General features: G+C 39.9%; 1 protein-coding gene across 1 annotated transcript; it reads right to left on the minus strand.

Annotated features, from left to right (window-relative positions):
- Positions 1 to 6,283: 6,283 nt before the first annotated feature.
- On the minus strand, positions 6,284 to 9,987 carry CXCR4 (C-X-C motif chemokine receptor 4). The gene is made up of 2 exons (XM_053470834.1): positions 9,884 to 9,987; positions 6,284 to 7,588 (listed from the first exon to the last, which is right to left on the minus strand). Exons 1-2 carry the CDS (start codon positions 9,890 to 9,892, stop codon positions 6,518 to 6,520), a joined length of 1,080 nt encoding a protein of 359 aa, XP_053326809.1. The 5' UTR covers positions 9,893 to 9,987; the 3' UTR covers positions 6,284 to 6,517.
- Between the last annotated feature and the right edge of the window lie 9,109 nt (positions 9,988 to 19,096).

A 19,096-nucleotide genomic window follows, 5' to 3' on the forward strand; every position in this document is an offset into this window, starting at 1 on the left:
CACTTACCTTGAAGAAAGGTGGTCATCTTCACCGCTTTGGTGGTATTAATATCTATTATCATGAGTAGATGTTTTAAGACATTTCTGATTGTACATTATTGGGGCTTTGAGGGCTGTAGAACCCTACAATACCCTCATACCCAGCAAACATTCTGACCTCCTAGAAAAGAGGGGCATCCGGGGAGGAAAAGGGGGCATCAGAGGAGGAGAGAGGAGCATCAGGGGATTAAAGTGGGGTATCAGGAGAGAAAAGAGGGGCATCAGGGGAGAGAAGACAGACAGAGGATTTTGGGGCAAAAAGAGGCACTGTCACTACTTTTCTTTGTATATGTTCCGGGCTTTGGGTCTAAATGGCTGCGTGTCAGAGTATCGTTATAATCCGGGAAATCATTACTTATTATGGGGGGAAAGCAGACACCAATTTTGAACAAAATGAACCCCCCCCGTACGCCTTGTAATGGATAATTAATTAAGTAATTAGCAGCTTGTTTCATTAGTGTTGGCATCAAAGGGACCGATTGTGTCCTGAGTAGCTTCATCCTCCCTAACACTTATGATACGCTGTTGTTGGGAGGTATGGCCTAGGGGGTGCTGTACCAGATATTTGCCCCCCAGCAATTGAATGAATTGAGCAAGCAGTCAGGGGTGGAGGGGTGCCGAGTGTAAAGTGGTTAGAAATTCGCTTACACGAAGGGGCCATCCTGCTAGAGGACGGTTTGTTGGGCAGGGGGTAAATTACTAAAATTAGAGTTTGCCTAGGGTGCCTGGTACTCTTTGGCCAGACCTGGTGCCTAGGGCACGAACTACTTAATAAATCACCCCCTGACCACTATACGTTAGTATCTGTCAGTGATGGAAATGCTCCTGTTGAGTGGCGTCCTCAGGCTGTATGACGCTATTTTGACTGCATGTCCATCATCTTAAAATATAAAATTAGCTTAAATTGATGTTTTTCATCTGAAGAATGCATCCTAACGTACTCTTCTTATATAGTAGTAGTGTCAGGGACAGTAATCTGCAAACAAAAAGCTGCAGCTTCCGCACTCCTACTTGGTTTGTTAATTCTTGCCGCTGATTGGTCGTTTGAAGCAGCAAGTCAGGTAAGCGCTCCTATCGAAATCAATGGGAGGACTTTCCGTGCATGCACACGGCGGTCTAAATAGACACCTGTCCACGGCATTAGGAAGGTAACTAGCGCTTCGTATATCACAAACGTCAAGATGTTAGCTTGGGACGGGTAAAGGGGCAAACGCAGAAGCAAAATCCCCCCATGCGTTTTCAAAGGAGGCACCGCCAGAATTTAAAGGAACCACGTGGTGCAAAAATTCCCTTTCCCTTTCATTGCCGGAGGAGGGAGGAGAAGAAGATGATTTTTTACACTTCACGCACTTGAGTTGTGATAGAAATAACAGCATTCATTGATAGAAATGAAATTAACGCAACGCAGAGGCAGGAGTTAAACTGAGGACTTTTGGAATGGGAAAAAATAACAGCTTTATCAGGTTTGCTGCGTTTATGATGTTTACTTTTCTTTGAATTTAATGAAGGCCAACTCAGGACAAAGAAACCTTTCAAGCTGTTCCCTCAAGCAAATGGATGCCCACACTGACCATTTGTACGGGTCATCTTAATTTAATCAATGGTATCCACTGGGGAACAACAAGTTAGGCAGATAAGGAAAGACAGATCATGACAGCTCATGGGTTCCACCAGTAGAACACGCTTGCAACATTGTGTCCAGCAAACATCACAAGCCTGCATGGACCTTCCAACAGCACAAGCCTGCATGGACCTTCCATCACACTTTTCATGGAGGTTCACGAAGGCACAGAAGATTCATTTTTAAAATCCTTTTTTTTTCCTGGCACGGTAGTTTTTTGTCTATGGACCTCCTCCATAAACACCTTGCCCTGGTTTTAGCCTTAGACTGTTGCCCCTCTTGGGGTCTATATCATTTTTTGGAGGCTGTAAGCCTGGGAGAAGTGATGCGATGAAAGTATGATCTTTTGTTAACGGATACAGAAACGGTAGAGGCGATGTAATAGGGAGCGTAGTAGACGGATGGAATAGATTCTCAGGAGAGGTGAGACAAAGGAACCTATTAAGCTGGAGGGTTTGGTTATGGGGGATGGGGAATTGAAAAATACTGGATTAGACATTAATCCGTTTTAGAAGATGGTTGAAGGGACCTTTTCTTCTTTTTGTTTTTCTTCCTTTCTTTTTATATTTTATTCTGCTGGCTTTATTCATGTTTATGAAGTCACACGGCATACTTTTGTTTTTACAGCAGATGCTTCCAGGATCTGAAGCACCCACATGGTGCAAGGTGGCAACCTTTAGCCTGGAGGACAAGCCAAGCAAATGGATCTAAAGTATGGCGTTCCACCTAACACATTTGGCCAAAAAGCTTAATGCGTAGTTTGCTTTTCAGACCCGTGCAGCCTACAAAACCCCTAACCGGACAGTGTTTGCAGAAAGGCTAAAGGAGGAAAAGAAGACGGAACCAGTTAGAGAGCAAACACTGCCTAAAGATACGAGTGTCATCCCCCAGTCCAGAGACAGACTGCCCATAATTGCCCCAGACTGGTCAATACTACTGCAGTTTAAAACAATCTCACAACCCTGGATATGTCCAGATTTCCTGGAATATTGTAAGGATGGGAGATAATTGAAGCGCTGCGCATGAATGAGTGCCCTAACCTGCATTCTGCACATAAACATAGGCAAGGGGGGGGGCTGAGAATTTGGAGTTGGTGGGGGAGCAACACAAACCAAACCTTAAGCAGATAACACAAGTGAGCAATGGCACCACCGATTCCTGTGCAACGTGTCCATAACTCATAAATGAAGCACAGAAAGGATCAGGTTATGTTCTAAATGCTACCTATTATTTTCTGTTACTGTAGGCACCCTGGTGTCTTAAAGACACCAGAAAGACACAGAAGATGGCATGTAGACTATAAACAAGAAAGTGTTTGTCTGGAGGGGTTTTACCCCATAAGCGGGGTATCCTGGCATGCAGATAGGTCAATGTACCTTACAGATATAGGGGGTTAGCTTAGTATATATATATATATACAGCTCTCCTGGCACCATTTAAGCAGTGCCCCTACCATGTCCCGTTTCACAAATTGTTTTATTAAAGACGTTGTGGTCATCATATCTTATGTTACATGCGCAGTAAATTGTAAAGACATTGCTCCTGGCTGCGCATATCATTTACATCCAACATTAGGGGGGCAGGGAGTTCCAACGGTGGATCTATGAAATGAATCAATAAGATGGAAAATATTCTTAAAGATTTTCTCTTTTTGGCATTTGCTTTGAAGCCACGAGTTCAGCCCCAGAGAGAATATTCATCTTATTCATCTCCAAAAGAACTCTGGGCTGCCGAAGAGCGCTGGCCTTGGACTTCTGTTACCAGCAAACAAATCGTTAATTCTCTGTCCCTGAAAGCATAACTCGTCCATGAAGATGATGGATTCCGAAGCCTTTGTTATAAATGACTTATGGGTATTCTGAGACCTTGCACGCTTGTGGCCCTAAGCTATGAAATCCTGTGGCCGTCTGATATATAATAATAATAAAAATAAGTGTTTTAGGGGAATTTAGGAATTAATTTGAAGTCCTGGTGGCGACCTGCCAAGATAACAGAAGATGCCACCCCGCGGGCTCCATCAGATCCCATAATCCTTTATTACGCGCTACAGTGTATTCATTGCGATAACGGGGAGATTACTCCATGGTAACCGAACAATGAGGATCCGGGAGGCAAAATGCAATTTATGCGGAATATCCAGATACAAATCTTTTCCCGCAGTTTCTTTGCTTTTGTTCTTACAGAAATCCCAGCAAACAGAAGCTGTTTAAAGCTTATAGGATCTTCCTCTGTCCAGATATAGCGATCAGCTTTATTCTCGCCTGTATTCTTACATGTATTTAAACTGCCCCTATGATTTCTATATACATTTATCTTATTACGCCTCCTCTGTTGAATTTAACACATTTTTTTACTAAATATATAATTTACAAAAATTTTAAAAAATATTTTTTTAATAAAATAAATATTTTTTTTCCTCTTTCAGAATTTTTTTTAGGGAATACTTAATATTCATAGACATGGGAAAAAAGGTGTCTGTGCTGTTTGTATGATTAACTCTTTAGAGGAAAGAATACAACAGATTTGGATCATTTCTTTAAGATAAGTAAATAAAATGTTATTTTTGACCGGAGCTCAGTTACTCCCAGAGATAAAATTAGATTTTCTTTAACTGAAACGATTGTGAAATTGCACTGATGGACGAATCTGGGTTGGGTGGATGCCAGGTTTGGCGGAGGAGGAATAACGGACTGGGCTGTTACTCAACGTTTGGCTCCGTAGTTCCAGTGAAGAGAAATCTTAATGCTTCAGCGTACAAAGACGTTTTTGGACAACGCTCTGCTTCCAACCTTTTGGCCCCTGTTTGGGAAAGAACCTTTTCTATTCTAGCATGACCGTGCCCCAGTGCAGAGAGCAAGCTCCGTAAAGACACGGTTGGATGAGTTTGGGGTGGAAGAACTTGACCGGCCGCACAGAGCCCTCACCTCAACCCCATCAAACCTTTGGGATGAACTGGGAACTGAGATTGGGAGCCGGGCCTTCACATCCAACATCAGCCCCTGACCTCACTGTATGAATGGGTACAAATTCCCACCCAATTAAAGAAGCTTTTTTTCTGTGGGGTAACGTATGACATCATCGGCTGTAATAAAATGATGGGAGATGTAGTTTCGAATCACTGTTTCCAGTGTGTTCCCAGACCCTGTGTACTGTCATCATGGTGGCACATTTTATTAATTTAATTAATAATAATAATAATAAAAACACCAGTGCAGCATTTTTTTTTAATTCTATACGGTTTTATTTACAAAAAAGAAATTTGTACAACGTTCAGTACAAAGAGTAGGAGGGCCGCAATGATTGCAATCCTGGCAGAAGTGTTCAATATAGAAGATTATTGGGAAATAAGTGCATTTATTTATACATAGTGTGACATTATCCCTAAAAAAATGATCATTGTCAGTAGAAGATTCCAACATATCTTTATAACGTGGGGTTTTATACCAGTGGATTTAACTAAAACAAGGGTGGTGGTTTCAGGCTGAATCTGATGTCATACCATGTTTATTTCCGTAATAAACCCATAATCCCAAATATTATTTAATAGGGAGCAAATGTATTGATTAGTAAAACGTGTTCCGGAGAGTTCTAAATGGAGTTATATGAAATATATAAGGAGGTACGGTTTAAGGTTTTACTGCAAGTCTATGGGTCATCCAAAATGATGACCACTCATGGTCTAGGAGATCCTCTTGAGGTCCACCAACTGGACAAAGCTTGGACTCTGCATGAGATCTATTTGGAAGCTGGTTCACTAGCCCTTATGTCTTTTGTTTTTCCAAAATGGAAGTCACAGTGATAACCAGTGGAAGAACATGAGCATACATGGTACTGGTATGAGGTTGGAGGGTAGGAGGTGATCATAAGGCCATGAGTTAATGAAAGTGGTGTGATAGCCGACCTAAGGCTTCTAGTATTCTAATGTTGAACTATCTAAACCCAGTGTCCCTGTAGGTTATCCTATCATTATTAATGCAAATGCTTGGCTAACAATTACACTGTTACCCCTCTATGGGAAGCCATAACGTCTTTCATGTTACCACCAGCAGTGTGGTCAAGAGTCAAGAGGGATGTCCAAGAGACCTCCTTCTGCTATTAAACGTAAAGTATCTGAGCTTATCTTCAATCATTATGCTCTACATTCGCACAAGCAAGTCTTCGAGAATCATGAATTGTGTAATTTTCACATACGTCAATGCTGGTGGTTACGCTTTAGGTGGACTACATTTCCCAGAAACCTCAGCTTTCTGTCCCTAGCCCCCAACCACTATTAAAACACGCTTTCAACAATACATGAATGTCACTCATCGAACACGTCTGGGATTCTAGATTCTAGAAGTCAAATGTTAAAGGACTCTTGCTAACCTATCCATCAATCAGATTTTGTAATAGAACCAGATTGAGCTGTAAAATCCCAAAATATTTACAGTAGTCATTTTTTAAAATTGTTTCTTTTTTGACCACGGAACATAAGTCATAAATTGAAAAAAAAAAATATGAAAGAAAGGCATAGGTAGGAATTTGTGTGGAACATAGATTGGGTGCATGGTCCGCTCTGCTTGTCCTAGAAGATAAAACACTAAAAAAAGATAAATTCCAAATTAAAAATCAGAAACCAGGGCATTAACATAATAAATTTATTGTGAACCAGTCCATAGTCCACAGGGCCTGCCTACAAAAGAAAAGTACATAAAACATAAAATATTTCATATAAATTAGGCAATGATACATCATCGTCGTTAAACAACCAATAGGAATTCATATAGCAAATTATAGATTTATATAAATTTATATATTTACACACTGATAGGTGATCAGTCTTTTGCCTCTAAAGGAGTCCTTGTAAATTAAGTACTGTTAGCTGGAGTGGAAACTCGAGGACTCGGATTCTGTTGAAACCGATGAAAGTCCAGCGCGTTTTTTGGATAATATTTTGAGGCTTGAACCTCTACTGACTGACGTAAAGGCGTTTTGAGCCGACGTCTTGAACTTGGCCCCAAGGAAGGCGTATAATATAGGGTTGAGGCAACAGTGGAAGAAAGCTAAAGCTTCAGTTATGGATATCCACTTGTGTATTACTGCTTCCAGGACGCAATCGTGCTCGATTATTCCGAGCAGCATGAACGTGTCGGTGGTCAGGCATATGTAGTAGGGAAGCCAACAGGCAAAGAAGGCAAGGATGAGGATGACGGTGGTCTTCAGGGCTTTGCGTTTCTGATGACCCTTGGAGTGTGAAAGTTTGGAGATAATGACACAATAGCAGGTCAGAATTATAAGTCCAGGCAAGACGAGTCCAACTGTGATATGCAGAAACCGGAAGCCAATGGTCCAATTGTCCCGTTGGTCGAGCGGGTAGATGCGGTCACACACGTAGTAGCCATCTTCGTCGCTCACGCTGGCAAACACCAAGTCAGGGACGGTCAAGAGCAAAGCCGGCAGCCACACACCGGCATACACCACTTTCTCAGCCAAAAGCTTCCGCGATCCTTGGCTGTTGGTGGCATGGACGATCGCCAGGTAGCGATCAAGACTTATAAACGCCAAGATCAAGACACTGCTGTATAGGTTAACGGTGTAAATGACATGGACGGCCTTGCATAGAAATTCTTTAAAATACCATCCAATGGCGGCATCTACTGACCAAAACGGTAGCGTGAAGACAAAGAGAAGGTCGGCGACCGACAGGTGTAGCCGGTACTTATCGGTCATGGTTCTCGATTTCTTTTGGTAGCCCATAACCAATACGACCAGTCCGTTCCCGATGATTCCCAGCAGGAATATGAAAGAATAAATGGTCGGCAGAAAAATTCGGTTGAAGTCGTTGTTCTCCTGTGAGAAACATGGGCTTCGGAAATCATCGAAATCTTCCGAACCATTTATCTCAGTGCTGTTATCTTCTGTAAAGCTTATATCGATGCCACCGGAAAACTGTAATGAACAATGAGAAAGAGCTATAAGTTTCAGTTCAAAGTTACCATGATGTGCAATCATTTACTAAAACCACATGGTGGTAAAAGAGACCAATATGAGATTCCTGGTTATGTATTCGGGAAGAGGGTTCAATCCCTGAATTCCACAGAACCCTAGAGACAAGGGGGTGACTGTATCTACACAACCTTTCACAAACTGGGCTGTTACGTACTGGGGGGAGATGGCGTGCGTTCCGTAACATTCTTTGGAATTTTAACTTCAAGATGTTACGCATGGTCCATGTTATGGATTCCCTCTTTAATCCCCCAGAAGTAGAAGCCGTTAAGAAAACCAAAAAACAAAAAAAACAACCCTTTTCCACTTTTCCTTGAATTTGAAAAAAAATGGAGGGGCAGAGTGATAGGCATTAAGTTACAGACTCAAGTGACATTTCTGTTTGTGGATCGAAAGTAAATTTGATCCAAGGGCAAACATTTAAAGAATGAGTGAAGATATGCATTGAATTTAAAGAGAATTCAGTGTATTACAACAGTGTAATTAAAATTAATTAATACTACATAGTATCACACATACAATAAATAAATATATTATTATTATTATTATTATATACTTTAATGTTATATAACAACAAAGGGAACCTTTTCTAAAATATTTAGTATTACTGCCAGCAGAGAAGGTATTTAGAGGTGGTCGAGCGGCAGGACTGTAACTCCAATCAGTATGAGAAAAAAATATGGATGTCTTAGACCGATGGGAGTGAATATTAAAAAAGGGCCATGGTTTAATGGGGAGCTGTGCCAACAGCTGGGGTGCAAGCAAATCAACAATGACATAATGATGATGCGTTAATGAGACTGACGGATCTGCTGTCTGTCACATATAGAGACCCATATGCTGGGATTGCTGCATTATGTTGTAATCCGGTTTCCTCCACTGAAGTTTTTCTGTTTTTTTTTGTTGCTGGGGTTTGACGGGACATTTCTTATAATGTTCTTGTATAAAAAGGAAGTGAACAGATCAACTGCCAGTGGTTTAGGGTTAGAGGGGATTTCAAAACAAAAAAAGGGGAAAAAAAGGCGCTTTTTTCAATTCTCAGAATTTCCAAAATCTTCCAGGGGTATGGTGTGCAATGCAAGGAATAATCTGCTCATAGTTTCAGTTTTGTTACTTTGCATTATATATATATATATATTATTTGTGTTTTGTTTTGTTTTTGTATTAACACCTCCAATAAACAGGAATGGATTTTTTTTACAGATACAGATATTTCCAGAAATATTCTTGCTGTGTGTCTTAACTATATTAACTGTTTAATTAATAAAGAGTAGCAAGCCCACCATTAAAAAAAAATCACAAGTCCACATGAGATGAGACTGTGAGACCCCACATCTACTTAAAAGACCCCAATTAAAGGCTTTGATACAATGTGTCATGCAGCTGATACATGCCAGGTCTATTCCAGAGAACTTTCATACAAATAACTCTTTTTTTAATAGAATAAGGTGAAATGGACCCAATATCAGTAACATGGAGCTCAAAAAATAAATAAAATAAAGGATTATTATTATTAACAAAAATAATGAAATTAATATTCATTAATGATGACAATTTAAACAGAGCTTTTGGCTGGTATCACCCAGGCTGCCCAGGTAGAGAGGTCTTTGCCAGCATTACTATCTGATATCAGAACCATAACCACAAGCCAGAGAGGGACTTTTCAGCTTCTCACCCAAATACACCCAGTGGGTACGGTGCCCGGTTACCCAGCAGATCCTGCACACTGCCGGGCACAGCACCGATCACCCTTAGTACATAACTCCATTCTCACCAGCTAAGCCCAGTACACTGTGACTTGATCCAGCGAGTACCAGTATCTGCTCCCAGTTTATATACAACCTGCAGTGTAGTCAGTGCCATTTACCTATACCCAGCCTACACCCACTCACCTATACACAAGCTACACCCATTCACTCACCTTTACCGAGCATACACACATTTACTCACCTATACACAAGCTACACTCTGCCAGCAGTCAGTGCCACTCACTTGTACCCAGGCTTAATCAGTGTCACTCACTTATCCCCAGGCTAGACTCATTCACTCACCTATACACAAGCTACACCCCGGACTGTCTCGGTGTATCAGGACAAAGCGCTACCACAGAGATCAAATCCCAACAACCCCCCAAACTGGGAACATCCCGTAACCCTCACTATATCCCAGTAACACCTTCCCTGCACTAAAGGGTTAAAGGGTATAGGCAAGTCTGGTCTCTTGTCTCGGGTTCCTTACCACGTCCATTGCGGCAGATCTCCGAATCCAGAGCGGGGCTGATGCTGGGAGCGCTTAGTGTGAGTTGCGATCTGTGCAGGCAGGAGGCAGCCCAGTATATATAGAGGAGGCTGCCCAGTATACACACCGGCACCCGCCCAGTATACCCAGTCACCCGCCCAGTCCGCCCCCCACTCACCAGTCCCATCCTGCATACAATAGCCGCTAATTTCACTGCCTCCCACCTCCTGTTGTTCCTCTGCAGCTGGCTCTGGGCTCTTTCTTTAAGATAAGCATCTGTAAAAAACATCATTTACAGGGGCACCCCAGCCTGTGCCTTTAAATACCCCTGCTGGGGGCATCTGGAGGGGCTTTTATTTTATCACAAATACTGACACGGGATTGCAGAGGATCTTGGCCGGTTTATATAAAACTGTACAGAACAGCCAGCAGAGATAGACTATATCTATCTATTATATCTATCTATCTATCTATCTATCTATCTATCTATCTATCTATCTATCTATCTATCTATCATCTATCTATTATATCTATCTATCTATCCATCCATCCATTATCTATCTATCTATCATCTATCTATCTATCTATCTATCTATCTATCTATCTATCTATCTATCTATCTCTTTCTATCTATCTATCTATCTATCTATCTATCTATCTATCTATCTATCTATCTATCTATCTATCTATCTATCTACTATATCTATCTATCTATCTATCTATCTATCTATCTATCTATCTATCTATCTATCTATCTAGCTATCATCTATCTATTATATTTATCTATCTATCTATCTATCTATCCATCCATCCATTATCTATCTATCTATCTATCTATCTATCTATCTATCTATCTATCTATCCATCCATCCATTATCTATCTATCTATCTATCTATCTATCTATCTATCTATCTATCTATCTATCTATCTATCCATCCATCCATTATCTATCTATCTATCTATCTATCTATCTATCTATCTATCTATCTATCTATCTATCTATCTATCTATCTATCTATCTATCTATCTATCTTTGCGCGTTTCACTGTTGTTATATATATATATAGACATATATTGTGTCTCCGCAGACATAACAGGGACTGGGAGCCGTTTCCTTCCATAGAACAGTCTCTGGAATCGTCTCTCTGTATAGAGAGTTGTGAGGATGGGAGCGCGGCTGCTGACGTTGGGTCTCCTGCTCAGGCTGGACGCGTCATTTGGATCCGTATTTAATAAAAGGTAATACACGGGGCCATATTTATAAAGGTAAGACTGAAGCAACTTGCTACCTTTGGTGCAATCGCCATGGCAGCCAGTGGCATAAGTATAGCCAAGTTTACATTTCCATCGTAAATGGCTTGGCATCGAGCGTCGGCTCCCGTTCATTAAACAGGTGTAATGGTCAGTGGTCAGCATTTACGATGGGCTATGGAATTTGATACTTTGGTGCCTGCGGAGCTACCTTAGAGGCACATGAGCCAAGATGGACCCCCGACCAGCTTACAAAGCCCCCCGAATGCACCCAAAAAAGGAACAGGAGAGGGCGTTTAAGTCAAACCATTAATAGGGGTCCAGAGTTCCCTGGGACATTTGTTAAAATGTAATTGTTTTTTAAAATTGTGTATGCCAGAGTTATTTATTTTATTTAACAGACCTTTATTCCTGTACCAATTTAAAACAAATATATGGGGGAAAAAACCCTAAAAAATGATTTAAGGACTCTGGGATCAGTCGGGTTTTGGAATAAAATCAGTTTTTCCAGCCTGTGTTTCCTCTTTAATTTTATTGTTTTTTTATTTACCGAAGCTGGCTAGGTGTGTTTTGTAGAAAGCGCTGATTCGTCCAAAAACCTAGGCTTTGAAATCCTTATCATTTGACTAATTTGTTGAGATTGTGGACTACTTTCTGTGACTCCCCAGACTGACTAATTAATGCGTGCTGCCTCAAGCTGTCAGAGAAAGCAGCGTCCTTTCCCCCAAAAATCTACTTTAAGGAACATTAACATACGAAAAGCAACCACACTCATTGATCGGGGCATTTACGGCGAATCCACGAATCCGCTCTGCTGGGCTGTGGCCCCGACGGTAACCGGTTCCTTCTACCGGTTCTACTCAATAACTATACCGGTTTTACTCAAATCCTGGCCATAGTTCCTAGAATGAGATCGTTTGGGGACCAAACAATTGAGTTGTAGGCTGTCCCTCAACCCAGAGCCAGATCATCTACAAGGACCAATCTGCCCCATATGTAAAGGTTTTAGGGGGCCCCAGATTGGTACCTTGCCCTAGACTCTATGGGGTGGCAATCCAGCTCTACCTCACCCCTTTGACCCGACGTTCTTGAGGGACCCCGTTGTGCATGGACAATCTGCCCCATATGTAAAGGTTTTAGGGGGTCCCAGATTGGACCCTATGGGTTGGTAATCCAGCTCTGCCTCACCCCCCCAACCCCGTATGCAACAGAAGTCAATTGCGTTGGCCAACCTATGGCCAACGGGTCTACAAACCTGAAACTTCTGGGTGAAACCTAAAAAAAATGTCAGCTGTGAAAATGCTCCTCAAATAACGACGTTTGAAAGCTTTGATACAATGTTTCTTCGCATGTTTAGTTTTTCTTTTATGGCTACAAAGAAAAACAAACAAACAAAAAGGACATAAACAAACAAACTTTTGAATTCTATAACTACAGAGGTCTTGGGATCTAATTGAATTTCCCAAATTTATTGTAAAAACCGAATAAGAAGTTATCGAAGAATGTAATAATGTTAAGAATTTTAGCTCTGGATTCGTTAGGATCGTATAATTGATGATCAGTTTATTCCTTCTCATAGCTATAAAGAGGTAAGACGCCATAAGTCGTGCTAACACCGCCTATTGTATGCTGAATGGAGCTTACTGCTCCGCTAATCAGGTCACCAGCCATTAACTCCGTTTTCTGGAGGGATATTACCCCTCCGGGGGTCTTTCTGGAGTCACTGGTTTACTGAACTCATGCCTCCTGAAGTTAATTTCCTCTAATAGGCAGCAGATAACGTATCTAACGAAGTTTATTCTCCGCATAGCTAATGGTTAGCCCGTACATTATTTGGGAATAACTATTTAAGTTTTCATTCATTTTAGTGAAGTTTTGATAATATACCTTAAAATTACGGAACGGTCAAGGAAAGAAAATATGCATTTTTCTATTAATACTAATATATTAATACTAATTTTTAATATCTATAATTATTATTATTATATTATATAATTATTATTATTATTTTAATTTCCCCTTAAATGTCGCATGTAATTTGCAGGTAAGATCTGAATCATTATATTAAATAGAATATATATATATTTTGTTATATTTACGTATTTTTAACAAGTTAGCTAAGATAAACTCTACTAGAATTCTTTGTAATGCAGAGCAGCATCTCTTAAAGGGACAGCATCACTTATTATATTATGGGTAGTATTGATACATAGATGCGCTTTCATCAACAAAGACATCACCGCTCATCTTAAAGGGACAGTATCACTCATAACAAATAAATATTATATTATAAGCAAAGTGGATACATAGGGGTGCTTTAATTCACAGAAGACACAGCTTCTACAGTATCAGTCACAACAAATAAACCTTATATTGTAAGCGTGCTTTCATTAAAAAAGTGCAGCTTATCTTAAAGGGAAAGTATCACCCATAACAAAGAGACTTCATATTAAAGCTAATGTTGACACACAGGCATGCTTTAACAAAAATAACAACTCATTTAAGGGAATGGTTTCACTCATAACAAAAAAAACTTTAATTACATGCAATGTTGGTACATGAGTGTGCTTTCATTCACACAAAAACCCCCCAACTCATCTTAAAGGGACAGTATCACTAAATGAGTACTATTACTGGTTATTCTTATTATTACTTTAGAAATAAAGAAACTTTATATTGATACATGGGTGTGCTTTAATACATCTGTGATATAATGTAATTCACCTCTTTTTCCAACAGTAAGATGTTTTATGCTCAAACCTTTAACTACTTTATTCCATACAGCGTAGATTACATTACATTTATTTATATAGCGCCAGCAGATACTGTAGCGCTGTACCAAAATTTGTGTGCCCTACTCTGGAAAACTAGATCACACGTTAGGACGTATATTTGGCTAACTTCATGTCTTCTGGTGATTTTTTTTTTTATGTAGACACAGAATTTGCTGGCAGATCGGCCCCATCGGCCCGTCTAGTCGCCCGGTTTTCCTGCTGTAAAGACTCAAACCTTAATCAGTCGTCGGTCTCACGTTATATTCAGGAGCCGTATGTCTATCCCATGCATGTTTACATTCCCTCACTGTATCGGCCTCTACCACATCTCCTGGGAGGCCATTCCACTCATCTACCACCCTCTCAGTAAAGTAAAAATATCTATACCATGTTAGGAATCCAGTTTATTGGCAGCAGTACATATAGCCTTCACTGACCCTTTTAACAAAAAAAACATGTCACTTGTAATGAGCTGGGAGAATACAGAATAACCGCGGGGAACCTCTCAGCTGCATAGCGCAAAGCAGTGAAACTCATTGCATAAAGTGAATGCCGGGCTGCGGCCCTTCTGGACGGATGCAAATGAGATTTTATTGTTTGCGGTTCACTGATACCAGACAAGAACAGAAAAAAAAAATCCCTGATAACATTATGGAAAATATGTGAAGTGTGAAGCCCCCCCTACCCCCCGCGAAAGCCCCCCTTTAATTATTCCGATCAGGCACGTTAGAATCAGTTTTATTTGTCACGTGTTTACGGGGACCCTATCAGGAACTTAATTGGGGCGATTATACTTCAAAATAATCAGCGTCCCGCAGGAAACATCTGTTGTCGATGCCCCTTGCGAAGGTGTGGAGTGTGGACTGATCACCCAGCTATTAGATAACGGGGATGATTGATACCAGTGGTAAACAGCGTCTATATCTGGGGTGTCCAAATCAGCCTCCGAGGGCCAGAACCTTCCCGGTGCGCTTAAAGGGACCCAGGGTCCCAGGGAGCCCCCTAAACAATCACTTACTCTGTAACTACTTTTATATGCATTGCTCAATAATTAAAATGTACTTGGCTTGAAGCAGCCAATCAGTGGCAGGAAAGTGGTCCAATTGACATCAATGGGAGTGCGTTCTGTGCCTGGGGGTCTCAAGAGACCCCCAACACAGAACTGGAGCTGACTGGTGATAAGTATATCATGCAATGGCGGAAATCTCTCTTTAACATTATAATCGTACAAGACAAGGCTGCATGGCACTCAAAGAGTTAAACAGTAATCACCATTACCCCTCATACCTATGGCCTCCATATTCTGCCAATAACATTTGGGGGGGGGGTTCTGATTGATGGCCGGCTTTAATAATGGAGCAAAAAAAAAAGGCAAAACACTTAAAGGAAAAGCTGCTTTTAAGTGCAGCGTTTCTAAGGGGTGAAGCTGTTTGTAGAAGTCATTAAGGTGAGTGATGGGCTGATTAAGGCTTTCTCATCACAGACAGATAGGAAAGTACATCTGGACACTTGCAAATTAGCATTCATTGAGTGCAATACCCTATTTCCAGACTCCGGGTCTCCTTCTAGCGGCTGGATATACAAAAAGAACCCGAAAAACAAACAAATATTACCATTATATGCGTTACCATCGATTATACGCGTTTATTGCGTTTACATACATCAATTCTGCGCTGATAACCATCACTAACGCTCTTATTATTTCCATTTAATACTGGTTTGTTTATGTTTTTGCAGCTATGACATCATAGCTGACTTCACAAACTCCTGGGCATCTCCTGTGATCACTGACAGGGCTCATAGTGAATATTTTTAAATCTAATCGACGACGTACCCCACAGCTAAATATACGTCCTCCATGGGGAGGGGGGTTGTTGAAGAAAAGGGGCAAATCCCTATCCCTATGCTCCTTTAAAATGTAAATCTGTTATTTAAAGAGGATAGGGCTCCTTTAAATACAGACTGGCTTTATATTTATCAAACATGCGAGTAGCTTATGCCGCTTACAAAGCACTCATCTGATCCAAATGGCTTTTCGTACCGTTCCGTTCGTTACAGAATCACAATGATAATTCCAACCGAAAGGGCGACCTTCCATCTGTTTGAGTGAAATAATTGGGAAATTGGGAAACCAAAGCCTCTCAAACAAAGTGAAGAAAACAGGCATTGTTCTACTTTCATGAAAAAGCATCCCCGTGGGTTCGTTGGGATTTACTCAAAGGGGGTAGCTGAGAAGACCCTCATTTGGGTCCGTTCATTGTATCATGGTGCGCCTGTAGAGGGATGGGGGGGGGGAGGTGAGATTTATGTAGTAATCCGGGTTAATGGGGCAGGTCAGATGTTGGGTAACGGGTGGTGTTAAAAAAAATATTTATCAATACCCAACCCAACTAACGATCTTAGACCGGTACCCGCCACCAGGCAGAGTATTTATCACAACCTCTTTTCATGAAGACATTGATTGGTCCTCTATCAGACAATGGGAGGAGGCCCTTAAACCCATTGAAAACAATGCATTTGGAGCCCGTACATGCACAGTCTTTGTCATTAAGGAGTTAAAATATGGACAATTAATCAGGAACCAATGGAAAAACATAGGTATGAAGAAAAGATGGAGACGACAGCATTTACTGGCTGGGGGGGGCGACGAAGGCAGCAATGGTTGCCCCTCTAGGGGTATATCCTGGAACATTGTTTTGTAGTGAGGTCATAGGAGGTCATCTGATGTAAACATTACAAGGCTTGGAACACTAATGGCCGCGGAATACGTTGAGTTCTTTTTAGAATGCTGTTTTTAACCAATCAATATAATAAATAAATAAATAAATAAATAAAAAGTCTGACTTTCTATAAATAATTTATGCTTTATTGGTAAATTGTGCGTTAAACACAACACCTAAAGTGTATCTTTCCTGGATAAGCTCCATGAAGTTTACACACGTGGCCACTTATGCTAATATGCTTTTGTCTCTTTAATAAGATTACAACATCACAGCGATGCTTTGCTGCTGTAGAGACGCTGGCGCAGCCATGTTTACTGCGATACGTGTAAAATAATTCAACAAAACAGAAGAAAATTTAGTAAATAATAATAAAACCAAAAAATTCCCCCAAAAACTAGCACTTCCGTTAACCGAATAATAAAAAAGCGCAAACCAGGGTTATTTTGAGTCAAGAGAAGTTATATTATTTTTTTTAATTTTTCAAATTTTTATTTTCGCTTTGCTTTTAAATTTTACAGCCGGACTGCACAAAGAAACCCTCCCCCTCAAAAAAAAATCCCTCCCAAAAAACAAAATAAAATCGAAAGATTAAAGCAAAATGATATCATTTAAAATAATAGTCGTAAAAAAAAAATAAAAAAATATGGTGTTTGGAAAAAAAATACCTTTTATTATTTTAAATCAAATAAAAAAATGCTTTTTTTTTTTTAAAAAAAATATATACATACAGTTTTTATACCATAGGGAGTAGTTTATATATAAAAGTGTTGGAAAAACTAATTTATGCGCCAAAGAACCCCCCAAAAAAACCAAAATAAAATCTAAAGATTATTGCAAAATGATATAATTTTAAATAATAATCCTTATGTTAAAAAATATAGTGTTTGGCCAAAGAAAACCTTTTTTATTTTTTTAATCAAATAAATAATAACTTTTATTGGAAAAAATATATTTATGTACAATTTTTATGCCACTGGAGGGTGGTTTATAAAGGTGTTGGAAAAAGTAATTTATGCGTCATGTATAATAGATGCAGATTTTTCAGACATTCAGGAGTAATTCTGATCATTCTACGTTCAGAAAATTTTAGACGCTTCGCCCTCTTTTGTTACAACGCGAAGGATCTCATACGTGCTGCCGGTATCTGACGGGACGAGCAACAGGGAGATCCAGCACAAGACTAAACACGAGCTGATGGAATTGATATGACGTCCGCGGGCAGATGGTCTGCTGCGGGATAGATAGCAGTAAGCGTCCCTTGCTTGGGATCAGGTGTACGGCGGTGGTTTTAATCCAGATACGTCTAGCAATCTCTGCTGGCTGCCCCCATCCCATCTCATTAGCCCACCCTTGTCACAAATAAAAGGCCCTTTCTTCTCTTTGTTCATAAATACGGAATAAGCTTCGGCGACTCTTATGGAGGATCAACAATAATTCGTTATTTATAGAGCGATAGCCGATTCCGTAGACTTTAATAATGAGGGAGAACACGAAACGAACAACAACGTTAAAATTAACAGTTTACCAAATTGCCGAAACCACGAGGACACGTGACGTAATAGTACAGAAGGAGAAGAGGTCCCTGGCCCTGAGAGCTTACAATCTATTGGGAGGTTGAGAGGGAATGAGACAGAGATTGAATTTGAAAATTGTGCAAAGAAATCCAGGGGTTAAATCTTGCTTGTATGTGTTTTAGAGCGGAATTAACAATGCGCCATATTAATTAATTAATAGGTATTTTTTTTAGTTTTGATAAATCCGTTCATGGATTGGCTGTCTGATTTGGAATTTCTAAATTACTTGAAAATGTAAGGATTTTGGCTGAATTATGCCAGTGTAAATTAAATTACCATTTTTATCCGGACATAATCCATGTGAAATATTTATTATCATATTGCTAATATTTATACACTCGTGTTTTTTTGATATACATTTAAAATTCTTCCCTTTTATGTCAGGTTCAGTGAAGAAGAAATAATTATTTGAAATATAAATATTTGGTTTTACATCCAATTTTTCATCTCTTTTTTTAAAAAAACAACAACATTTATTTAATGGACCAAATTAGATGCCAATATTTTTTTTTTTATTTTAGAAAATACCTGTCCACTTTTTTTTCCTTTTAGTTTTTCAAATTTGACAAAAAATTGAATACAAAATATTTAGAAAAATAAATCCAAACAATTGAATTTTCTACGTCAGAGATGGCATTGGTTGCACATTGTGTACCCCGCTCATGACATTATTAGCATAGTCATTTTGTTTGTCTCAGAAATCAATACGTTCCATAATGTAATTTTGATACATATGGAAGCTACATGGTGGGTTCTTCTCCGAATTATTGGCCGCACCCCCCACGGCTTTCCCCATACATTGCCATGGACGGGTGTCTTTGCATGCGCATGTTATCCATAGATAAAACTAATCTTTTCGTTGCAAAAATCCTTTTTTTGTGTTTCCCCTC

This window comes from Spea bombifrons, chromosome 7, assembly GCF_027358695.1.
Source record: "Spea bombifrons isolate aSpeBom1 chromosome 7, aSpeBom1.2.pri, whole genome shotgun sequence".
NCBI lineage: Eukaryota > Metazoa > Chordata > Amphibia > Anura > Pelobatidae > Spea > Spea bombifrons.